Source organism: Neomonachus schauinslandi, chromosome 11 (assembly GCF_002201575.2).
Source record: "Neomonachus schauinslandi chromosome 11, ASM220157v2, whole genome shotgun sequence".
Classification (NCBI taxonomy): Eukaryota; Metazoa; Chordata; class Mammalia; order Carnivora; family Phocidae; genus Neomonachus; species Neomonachus schauinslandi.
In genome coordinates this window covers 12,089,601-12,102,152 of record NC_058413.1, presented here as the reverse complement: position 1 = coordinate 12,102,152, position 12,552 = coordinate 12,089,601, and the positions used below count along the sequence as shown (strand labels likewise).

At 42.9% G+C, this 12,552-nt stretch overlaps 1 protein-coding gene and 1 pseudogene across 1 annotated transcript; one reads left to right on the top strand and one right to left on the bottom strand.

The window, feature by feature from the left end:
* On the bottom strand, positions 1 to 11,427 carry LOC110576146 (olfactory receptor 5B21). The gene is given in 4 exon segments (XM_021685223.2): positions 1 to 405; positions 408 to 775; positions 778 to 958; positions 11,407 to 11,427. Coding segments are annotated over 4 exon segments (975 nt in total).
* Positions 11,428 to 11,632: 205 nt separating this feature from the next.
* LOC110576147 lies at positions 11,633 to 12,264 on the top strand (annotated as a pseudogene).
* Positions 12,265 to 12,552: the final 288 nt, after the last annotated feature.

Sequence of the window (12,552 nt, the reverse complement as noted above, 5' to 3'; positions counted from 1 at the left end):
TCACACAGACTTGGGATAAAGTTTGTTGAGTACTTTCCAGAGAGCATTTTTTACTTCTTTGTTCCTAAGGCTGTAGATCAAGGGATTCAGCATGGGAATCACCACCAAGTAAAACACAGAAGCGATTTTGTCCATGTCCATGGGCTGGCTGGAGCTGGGCTGTAGGTACATGAAGATGATAGTTCCATAGAAGATGGTTACGACAGTGAGGTGGGAGGCACAGGTGGAGAAGGCTTTCTTCCGTCCTTCAGCAGAATGCATCCTTTGAATGGCGATGTATATGAAGAGGTAAGAGATGAGGATGACCAGGAGGGTGAAAAGGACGTTGAAGCCCACGACACAGAAGACAGCCAAGTTCCTGATGCGTGTGTTGGAACACGAGAGAGCCAAGAGTGGAGGAATGTCCGACAGAAAAAATGATTAATCTCATGAGAAGCACAGAATGAAAGTCTAAACGTGTTTGCTGTGTGAATGGAAGCATTGAGGAAGCCACAGACATAGGAGCAAACAGTCAGGAGGGTGCACGCACCTGCTGTCATGGTGGTGGTGTAATGAAGAGGCCGGCATACGGCTGCATGGCGGTCATAGGCCATGCAGGCCAGAAGGTAGCACTCAACAGTGGCAAAACCCACAAAGAAGAAGAACTGGGCAGCACAGTCATTGCAGGAGATGACTTTGCTCCCTGACTGCAGGGTGACCACCGTCTTAGGCGCTACTGCTGAATAGTAACCCAGGTCTACGAAGGAGAGGTTACCGAGGAAGAAATACATTGAGTGTGGAGGTGGGGGTCTCAGTGGATGATCACCATCATCCCCGCATTCCCAACCAGAGTAATGAGGTAGATGAACAAAAATACCAGGAGGAGGAGGACCTGAAGATTAGGGTCATCTGTTAATCCCAAAAGGATGAACTCTGTGGCTTCTGTGCTATTGTCCATTGAGGTCAACTTGAATTTCGTCTGGTGATTAAAGAAGAGTCAATGAAAATGAGAAGAAAGTGTAGGAGGGATAACGGGATGGTATGAAAATAGTAAACCAGTATGTGTTGACAGTGTATAAGGCACATGCAAGACCCTTACATTATATTATAGCATTGAATCTTATGAGGTAGGTGCTACTCTACCCATTTTACAGATGAGAAAGTTAAGGCTTGAAGAGCTTAATATTGACCAAAATAACCTAATCAGCAGGGGTCAGAATCAAACGTCACACCTTTATATTCCTGAATCCAAAGTCCCATACATTCACAGCTTGAATTATCCTGACTGCTTACATCATATAAAATAAATTATGAGAAGTCCAGTACCATAGTTTTTAAGATTTTATTTATTCCATTTTTAAAAATCAAAAAGAGAGGGGCGCTTGGGTGGCTCATTCGGTTAAGCATCTGACTCTTGGTTTTGGCTCAGGTCATGATCTCAGAGTCCTGGGATTGAGCCGAGCCCCGTGTTGTCGGGCTCCCCACTCAGAGGAGAGTCTGCCTCCTCTCTCCCTCTCCCTCTGCTCCCACCCCTGCTTGCACACTCTCTGTCTTATATATAAAAGATATAACTAACTAACTAAATAAATAAAAATCTTTCTTAAAAAATAAAAAAGAGAATAGTAAGAAGTAAAAAGTATAAATCCCTCATTTCTTGTCTTCTTATTCCACTCCCAAAAATATAGCCTCCAAGGAGATTTCCTAACATTTTCCATGCACATATAACTAAATAGTAGTAATCACAGAAATCCTAACAATGGCTCACTATATGCTAGGCTTACTCATAGGTAACTCCTTTAACTCTTCAGGTTTGATCCTGTTATTTTCCTCCTTTTACACAAGGAGAAACTGCATAATGATAATACCCCACTCCCTCAATTCCATTTTTTCACCTTTATAAACAGTGCTCCATGATAGAGCATTTGGCTCTCTTTCTTAGATTATTTCCAGTTGGCAGTATATTTTATGCTTGCTCTCCCTTTCCTGGCTACTATCTGCTCTTAATATCTAGTAGCTTTTAGATGGGATCGGAAAGCTATAATAATAATAATAATGATAGTAACATTGTCCAAAGTCACATAACTAGTAAGTGTTGGAAGCAGAATGAAAACCTTGGTCTTCCTGATGTTAAGTCCAGATGTGTTAATCACAACCCTTAATGTCTTTTGAGTTTATTCTTCAATAGCAATTCAATTGACATTTACGTATTTATATGGGGATATAGATGTCCTCACCTCCTATCAGAAATCAGAAATCTTTATTATTAACTCAGGAAACAGTGATGTTAGTGAGGATGCAGAGAAAGGGGAACGCTTTTACACTGTTGGTGGGAATGCAAGCTGGTGCAGCCACTCTGGAAAACAGTATGGAGGTTCCTCAAAAAGTTAAAAAATAGAACTACCCCATGATCCAGCAATTGCACTACTAGGTATTTATCCAAAGGATACAAAAAGAGTGATTCAGAGGGACACACACACCCCAATGTTTATAGCAGCAATGTCCACAATAGCCAACTATGGAAAGAGCCCAGATGTCCATGGACAGATGAATCGATAAAGAAGATGTGGTGTATATATATGCAATGGAATATTACTCAGCCATCAAAAAGAATGAAATCTTGCTATTTGCAATGACATGGATAGAGCTAGAGGGTATTATGCTAAGTGAAATAAATCAGTCAGAGAAAGACAAATACCATATGATTTCACCCATATGTGGAATTTAAGAAACAAAACAGATGAACATAGGGGAAGGGAAGGAAAAATAAAATAAGATTAAAAACAGAGAGGGAGGCAAACCATTAGAGACTCTTAACTCTAGGGAACAAACTGAGGGTTGCTGGAGGGGAGGTGGGTGGGGGATGGGCTAACTGGGTGATAGACATTAAGGAGGCCACTTGTGATGAGCACTGAGTGTTGTATGTAAGTGTTGAATCACTAGATTCTACTCCCGAAACTAATACTACACTATATGTTAACTAAATTGAATTTAGATAAATAAAAAAAAGAAATCTTTGTGATTGATGCTGGTTATTATTAAGTTCTCCCTTCTCTGCTCCCTCAAAGCTCTAGAGTCTGGCTTGATTATCACACAATTAGGTGGGCAACCACCCAGCTCCATAACTAGCTCTAAGCCTCTTGGGACCTTTGTCTTCACTGGCTCTGGCCCACTCAGCCTACTGTGGCCCCTTGGCACACATAAATAAACACTTGATGAATAGAGCAAAACTTCAACAGCAAAGTGTTTAAACCTTTTTCATGCTACCTGACTGCACAGCAAACAGCTTACTGTTCTCTTGTCTAGCTGGACCCATGTTTCCTGCCAAAATATTAGCTTAGACTTGTGGTATGAAAAACATTCAGAAACAACAGCGTGAATGGAGCCAGCAGACCTGGAGAAGGGCTTGTGTCCTGATTTGAGTGCACGGTCTCTCTCACTGTTGTTTTCCCTCAGCCTGAGGCGATTACAGGCTTTTCCTGTCCCTGGAAGCAAAGCAGGGGAAGGGCTCAAACAGGGAGACAGAGAAAGTGTGGAGGAAGGAGAGGAAGGGAGAAACAGGGATGAGAAGGGGAAAATGCCTCAGCTCTGCTTGACCTTGGCTTACCTTGGAAAGCAGCTGTGGTCATCAGATTGAGGAGCCTTTTTGGGGGGGGTGTAGTTAATACACCACATTACGTTAGTTTCAGATGTACGCAATAGTGATTCAAGCATTCTGTACTATATGCTATGTTCACCACTAGGAGCCTTTCTTACAGCATCAAACAAGGAGACAGCCAAGCCTGTCCTGTCTAGGTGAGGGTTACACACACCAGCGCTGTGCTGGGTCACAAAGACGGGCTCAGCCAGCCCGTGAAATGCTACAGGACAGGAAGCAGCATCACCATTCCACTCCCTGCTTTTCAGTGTTTCCCCTCTACAAACAACGTTCCAGTGAATACCCCTGCACACGACTCCTCGCTCTTTTCTTTTTCCTTAGGATAAATCCTACAATTGGATATTTTTCATCTGCTTTTGCTTGTTGATAGATTCCCATCCCTTAACGTACCAACTAACTTTCCAAACTGTAGCACTTTCCAGTACGTTGATCCTGTCCTTTGATTTTTTGTTTCCTTTTGACTTTTGGCATGTGCTTGTTCTCTATAATTTCACGGTTACTATATCCTATCATCTATGATAGGCAATTTCTTGATCTTACATATTAAAAACTGAGGTATGTGGTGCCCCCTTGAGATCACACAATTACTTAATTGCAATATCTATGCAGTGCCCCAGAGCAGGATTTCTCAACCTCCGTGCCATTGACCTTATGGGCTGAACAGTTCTTTGGTTGCAGGTGTGTGTGCGGGGGGGGGTGCTGTCCTATGAAGTGTAGGATGTTGAGCAATATCTCTGGCCTTTACCTACCAGTTGTGACCACCGACAATGTCTCCAGACACTCCCAAATGTTTCAAATGTTCCCCCCGGGCGGGGGGTGGCAACATTGTCCCCAGTTTTGAGAACTACTCTTCTAGAGCTTATAAAACTCTATTTGTGTTCAGTTCTACATTTAATCACAATTCCATGAGTCACGTATACTATACATTTTACACCACATGCACATATATATAAAAATACCTATATTCATGTAAATATATACATGAAGAAAGTAAGACTTAGTGAGATAAAGTGGCTAGTTCAAGGTTTGGAGCTCCAGCCAAATATTGCTGCTCATTGGCGGTGGGGAGACCAGGTAGGGAAAACCACTTATTAAGTACTGTGATCCTTTGACTAACAACAACTTCATCCTCCTAGCTCAGAAACCAACCTCTTCCTCAACCCAAGAGAGGATAAACAACCTGGAAAAACTGCAAGAATGAAAGGCAGCTGACAGCGTGGATTCTGAATTTTATTCCAAAGCATCTTCTCAAAATATTTGCTTGATCAATTTCCTTGGTTAGAACTGACCACTCGATTATATTCACCTAAGCTATAGTTATCCCACAGTCCCTTTACTGAACTGCCCCAGACTGCCATCTTCATATGTTAGCAATTAATATTCAAGGCATTTTCTTTGTCCTCATGATGGACAACCCTTTCCATTATGCATTGCGGTCACTGTTGATAAATGTGTCTGGATCCAGAGCAGCAAGGAGAAATCTGGAGGCTTCTTTAGCTCAGTGCCATCCCTCAAGGGTTTCAAGGACAGAACCCAAACCCCGTGGTGCTCCTGCCACTGTATTTCTCTTACCCAAGTCCTGAAAAGGCCTAAAATAAATATCAGAAGGAGCCTTGAAAGAATAAAGGCATTTTTAAATATTTAAAGATAATATGGGATAGACCACTTTCTTTAAGAAATAAGAAAGTGTGTTGAAAACTGAAAAACATTTGAACTTAAGGAATTTTAGAAGCTTAAATCACCAAGATAGAGAGTCTGGAAATAAAAGTTTCATCACAGTTGTTTCGGGTTTGAAGACTCACCCCTGGCCATCACATCCCATTTGGGGAGTTCCAAAGAAGTTTCTCCATGGAAAAGGACTAGGCTGAATTTCACGAAGAAAGAGACAAGGTCTGTCACTGTTTTGTGCATCATTATTCACCATCTAGACTGGTGCCAGGCACATGGAACTCTCTTATATATTTGTTGAATGAATGAATGGACTAGAAGCTGAAAAATTGAGTTAGAATAATAGTTTTAATGTTTACTAGCTGGGCAACTGTAAGCAAGTCAATTTCCCTCTATCAATAGAGGAGTCAGTAAGATAAACTATGGAAAAATCCAGCCACTATGTGGTCTGTGGTGGGTGCTCAATACAAACTAATTTATCTCTTTCTGTTAAACTGTTGGTCAATCATACACACATGGCTTCTGGGTTTTATTAACACCAATTGGTATCAGTATTCTATCTGGCAATGACTATGTCAGTTCCTGTTTAAGACAAGGTGAGCCAAAATTACCTATGGGAGGCTCACTCCGTCTCCATTTTTTATGAGCTGTGGCAGAGGTGAATGAAGAAAATAGAATTGAGTCATTTTTTATACCTACTTCTGAGCCCCTTTCTCCCCCTAGACAAACCCATTATTTTCACCCACAGCGTGAAGAATGCTGCTTCAGAAAAGGTCAGGGAAAACATACCTGGTTCCTGGGGAATTATGAGATCTCAATTCAGATCTAACTGCCTTCAAGTACCAGACTTTTTGAATCTGAAAAAGAAAAGCAAAGTTGTTTAGGCTCCGAGAACCTCAGGTTTCAAATAGTGAAAGATTTCCTCAGGCTACGTAGTAAAAGTGTAAAGGCAGCTGGGCGGCTTTTAGTTTGTTTCAGAGCCCAAGGGAGTCATCCCAAACTGTGAGGGGGCTGGGGCCAACCAGGAGCGGGCAGCCAGGCAGATCTGGGATCCTCTGGAGGGATGTTCCCCAAGGTCTCAACCCCAACCCAGGGCTCATCTCATGCAAACAAGCAATCAAAACACCACTTTCCTGAGGGAATGAAACATTGGCATGATATGGAAGAGGCTTCAGGCCCGGGGGAGCCCCAGTTCTTCAAGCACAGGTGAAAATTATTGATCTCAAGTTCCATCAAAAATGTCTTCAAAGGGGAGCGCCTGGGTGGCTCAGTCATTAAGCGTCTGCCTTCGGCTCAGGTCATCATCCCAGGGTCCTGGGATCGAGCCCCACATCGGGCTCCCTGCTTGGCGGGAAGCCTGCTTCTCCCTCTCCCACTGCCCCTGCTTGTGTTCCCTCTCTCGCTGTCTCTCTGTCAAATAAATAAATCTTAAAAAAAAAAAAAAATGTCTTCAAAGGATCTGGACGGTCCAACTGTCCCTCCTCAGCCCACAGATTTCTTGTGGGTTCTTTCTCCAAGACTAAATGGGGAGAACTTTTTAAATGCCAAATACAGATGGTAAACATCAGAATCTCCACTACCTAAACTCAGCTCGGATTGAAGAGCTCCAAGTTTCGAGGAGCTTTGTGGATCAAAACACTTTCAGGACATTTTTTTCCTCCAATCAATCTGGTTTTCAATGTGCTTTAACATGGAGCCTAGAGGAAGCAAAGGATTCTATCCTGAGTTGTCAGATAATAGGTGCTTCCTATGGTTCAGGCCCTTAATACATACATATGTTATTTCACTTAAAGTTCACACAACTCTAAGAAATGCATTTCCTTTCCAATTTTACAGATACGAAAACTTCAGTATATACCTGGTGCCCAGGTCTTGTTTTCTAATAATGTTTTCCAAGAGAAGGAACCAGGCAGGGTTCCTTGGAGAAATGACTGGTTTTAGAACCAGAATATACCAGACAAACCTGGAGCATCTTGTAGTTCCAGTGAGGACATGCTCAAGTCGGTCTGACTCAGAGTCTATGTACTTTTACACCATGCAGTATAGCTCCTGTGGGAGTCAGTGTGGAAGAGCAGGGAAGCTCTCAGAATCTAGAAAAGGGTCCTATTTCTCATAAGGTCTCACAAATGCCTGATCCAGTAAAGTCGGCCACATAAATTAAGTTTATTTACTTACTTTTTTCATGAAAATATTTTCATGGAAAAATTTCCCGTTAGAACAAATTTTAAAAAATTCTTATTAAAAAAAAAAAAAAGGAAATACAAAGTGGCCAAGTAAGTGGCAAGTTAGGTCAAATGAGACCAAGGAGTTTTTGCACCATTCTTGGAATTTTGTAGCATCTAATCTGATCCACACATCCAACTCTGAAGACTAGATGTCCTCCTTATTATTTTATTTGATCAATACAGCAACCAAGGGGAAAATAGAGAGAGGAAGAGGGAGAGATGAAAAAAGAAAGAGAAGAAAGAAGAGCAAGAAGGAGGAGGAGGAGGAGAAGGAGATCAGAAAGGGAGGAAGAGGAGGAAGAGGGTGAAGGAAAGAAAGAAGAGGAAGGAGGACAAGGAGAAGAAGAAGGGGGGAGAAGGTGGAGAAGGAGGAGAAGGAGAAGAGGGGAAGAAGGGGGAGAGGGAGGAGGAGAAGGAGAAGAAGAAGGAGAAGAGGGGGAAGGAGAGGAAGAAGAGGAAGAAGGAGAAAGAGAAGACGAAGGAGGGGGAGGATGGGGAGAAGGAGGAGAAGAAGAGGAGGGAGAGGAGGAGGAAAAAAGAAAGGAGAAGAAGAAATGGAAGAGAAGGGGAGAGAAGACAGAAGGGGGGAGGAGGAAAGCAGAGAAAACTTCACTTCTAGGACCAACACTAACAACTGAGACAATTTAGCCCAAACACCTGGCTCTATAAAATAATTTAATACTCTCCTTTATCAGTGTTTAATATTTTAAAAAATATTAACAGCTAAAAATGAAGACTATTGTCATGGTGAAGTGGAATGGTCCTGGGCAGTGGTGAGTGAGAGACCTAGAATGTGCTGCTTACTGAATGGATACTTCAGATACATGATCTCTCTGAGCATCAGTTTCTCACAGCACTGAACATGTGTCCTCTTCATTTTCCCTCTGGAAGACCCTTGAGTCCCAGGGAATACGTCTGCTTTGACTTCTCTGGCTCCTTCAACAGTTGGTCTCCTTACAAGATTAAATAGTGACTTCACATCCAAATAGTTATACCTTGGGTTTTCAGAAAAACGAAGGGCAAGAAAGGGGCCAATTCTGACTCAGGGGGCTAGTTCAAGCCCAGGCAGCGGTGTCTCTCCTTCCATATTTGAGTTAATGCTGCCACCTTGCGGCCATTTCATGCCTTCCGTGTGATGAGCCATTCCCAGTGGTGCTGGCTGGGAAGAAGGAGAGCTGGTCTTCATTAAGTTAGAATCAAGAAGCTACTAGTCTGTCTAAAAAGTTAATTTCATGGACACAGCCTATGTCAGCACATTTTACGAACTTAGAGATCACTGGGTGTTATGATACACAAAACACCAAAGCCCATAGGAGATAAGCACAGCCCCCGGAGCAGCTGCGTGGGTTCAAATCCCAGCTCTCCCCATTAATGCCTGGAAGGCTCATAAAGTCAGTTAGCCTCTCCATTCCTTGCTTTCTCATTACAGGGTTCTTGTGAGAATTAGTTAAGTTAATGGATGCAAAGTACTCGGAATACTAAGCACCGTATAAATGTGTGTTATTTTGTAAATATCTAATTTTCTCCAGGAATAAATAGACTCATACAGGTGAAGTGATCCGCCTAAAGCCATGCCACTGATTAGCAGCATAATGGAAACCCAGGGCTTTAAGATTCCCAGCCTGTGTCTATCCATTGATTCCCCAGAATTTCCTGAGCTTCTCAACTACCCTACCCCTTCCACTGAAACAATATTTTTTTTTAAAGATTTTATTCATTTATTTGACAGAGAGACACAGCGAGAGAGGGAACACAAGCAGGGGGAGTGGGAGAGGGAGAAGCAGGCTTCCGGCGGAGCGGGAAGCCCAATGAGGGGCTCGATCCCAGGACCCTGGGATCATGACCTGAGCTGAAGGCAGATACTTAACGACTGAGCCACCCAGGCGCCCCTGAAACAATATTCTTAAAGGTCACTCCAGGGCCAGCTTCACAGAAACATCCAGTGGAGTCACGCAGGGCCCTGTGCCAAGAAGGGCCCCATTCTTGGGGTTTAATGCTCTGCAGTTCCCATCTTCAAATTATTAATAATTTTATCTTCGAATCTGTGCTTTGTAACTAAAACCCAGTGGGACAATGGAGCGTGCATGGGAAGCTTGGAACCTCAGCTCGTGTGTGGCCAGTCCCCCTCCCCCACTGCCTCCCACTCTCTTCAATCCACCATGTTCAAAACCATGATGGCTCGCTTGCTGCCCACGGGATAATGTGCAGCTTCTGCCTCCTGACGTTCAAAGCAAACTAGACCCAACCAACATTTCCAGCTTGATTTCTCTTCATAACCACTGTGTATTCTACCTCTTATCCTCACAAACCCCAAAACGGCTACCACAGCGGGCGGTCCAAAGAAGATCCTCAACAGATGAGTTCCTTTCTCCAACTCCCACACCATGCACATTTCCCCCTTTGCCTTACTTCATGCTTTTCTCTCCGGTTGGAATGCTCAATTTTATCTCTTTCACTTGTAGGTTCAAATTATAGCCATCTCCACCATGAAGTTTTTCTCTGGGGTTATGGAAAACCCATGTGGCCTTCTATTTATAACACTTTCCCAAAGTGCCTTATAATATTTAGTTCTGTACATTTTCTCTCTCCTTTTGTTTCCTTTCTCAGAAGTTAATGCAGACAGTCCCCAACTTATGATGGCTTGATTTATGATTTTTTGGCTTTATGATGGTGTGAAAGTGATACACGTTTAGTTGAAAGTGTACTTCGAATTTTAAATGTTGCTCTTTTCCTGTGGCCAGTGGTATGCTATACAATCCTCTCTCAGGATGCGGGGCTGGGGCTGCAAGTCGCAGCTCCCAGTCAGCCCCACCATCACAAGCGCCAACCATCAATATACCCACAACCATTCTCTACCCACACAACCATCCTGTCTTTCACTCTCAGTTCAGAATTCAATAAATTACATAAGACCGACAACACTTTATTTTAAGGTAGGCTTTGTGTGAGAATATTTTGCCCAATGGGGGGCTAATGTCTGTGTCTGAGCACAGGTAAGGTAGGCTAAGCTAAGCGATGATCTTCGGTAGGTTAGGTGTATTACGTACATTTACAGTATTTTCCACTTAAGATGGGTTTATCCAGACGTGACCCCATTCTAAGTCAAGGAAGATCTCTACTTTCGCTTCTCCCACCCCATGTCCCTATGTCTTTCATGACCTTGTTGTCAGGGAAGAAATTATCCTGTGTGGACAAGCTCATATTAGGACTGAATGTGCAACCCACCCTTCCTCAAGCTCCTTGAGGAGAGAGACTGCGTCTCACTCCTCCTAGGCTACCTCCTGGAACCTAGAACAGTGCCTGTAGACCGTGTAAATCCCACCAGATTCTCTATTTAATAAATTGGATGAGACACAGAGACCTAGGCACAGAAATGTCACTTGAGGGGTCATTTATGAAAAATTTGTCCTTAACTCACCAGACACGGTAGTTTAAAAACAGCACTATGTGATTCTCACTAGGAATAAAAATGGAAAGGGGCACTTGGCTGGCTCAGTAGGTAGAGCATACGACTCTTGATCTCAGGGTCACAAGTTCAACCCCCACGTTAGGCATGGAGCCTACTTAAAAAGGGGGGGATAAAAATGGAAAATTATCTCTTTGTAAGTTTGTAAACCTTGAAGGCTTGTTAGTGAAAAATAAAAAGGAACAGTTTAAATTGGTGCCTTGAAATATATCTCCCACCTTTGAAAAGGAAACCAACATCCATCCTCTGTATCACAGCCCATTTGCATATATAAACACATAGAAGATGGGACCATCCTCCTTCCTAAGGATAACACTCTCATCTGGGCTTTTGCCTCCACCTCATCTGTCTCCTCTAGAACTTGGTTTAATCAAATTTTCATCTTAAATCTCCATATTCATCTTAATCTTCACCTTAAGCTCCAGCATCCCCATTGCTGCAGCCCTCATCCTCTCAGCATACAAACATCTAGAAAATACTTCTCCACTCAGGTTACCCTTAGAGCTACCTCTCTGATGCACCTTTCTTTTCCACAAAACATCTCAAAAGAGATGTTCATGCTCATGAAATGAATGAACAAATGATCAAAACTCAAGGGATGCTGCACGAGGTAACAGAACGAGCAAGCAGCAGAGCTAGATGGAAACCCACACCCGAAGGCAAGACCCACTCCCAAGGTCGTCGCAAGTGAACCATGACTTCTTGTGTTAACTCAAAGAAAATGGGATCACCACACAACAAGCAGAAATCATTATGTACTATATATACATTGGTCAAGACCATGGAGGCCAACAGGAATATCATGTCAAAGATTGGTCAACAAGATGCAGCCGAGATCACTCTTCGGCAAGTAACATCTCGGGGTGCTAATGTGGAAAAGGGAGTAGCTGTTTTGGAGAAGAACGAATTTTCATCCCTCAGAGCAGAAAGTGAGAAACTAAAACGGGAACTGCATCTGTTAAAAAAATAAGTAGTGGATGAAGCAATGAAAATCTGAACAGAGAGCAAGTTTGATTTCAACCTAGAAAGAAGCAGAGTGAAAGAATTGTGTTCAATGAATGAAAGGAAGCCTCTGGAAGTGAAGACAGAAAGGGTGGCATTTCATGCCAAGCAAGATCACACCCTTATTCAGACAGACAGGAAGATAGACCCATGGTCGACAGCCTCAAAACCACGCTCCAGTCACACACGCTTGATAATATTAAACATTTAGCAGGTCTGTATTTACCTGCCTATCGGTGGCTCTGGGATTTTATCACCTGTGGAGATAATAAGGTGTGTCTTTAAAAAAAAAAAAAGACCAAAATTTGCCCATTGGTGAGTTTGGGATTAGCTAACAGAGCGACACCACCGATCTGGCCATCAGAAAGCATGTAGAATCGTATCTTTGCCACTGTGTTCTTTGAAGTAATGTTTTGGACTGAGTCATGTCCCCATAAAATTCCTATGTTAAAGCCCTAGTCCCCAATGTTTGGAGAAGGTGTCTTTAAAGTGGTAATTAAGGTTAAATGAAGTCAGAGGGTGGGGACCCAATCCAATAGGACTGGTGTCCTTACAAG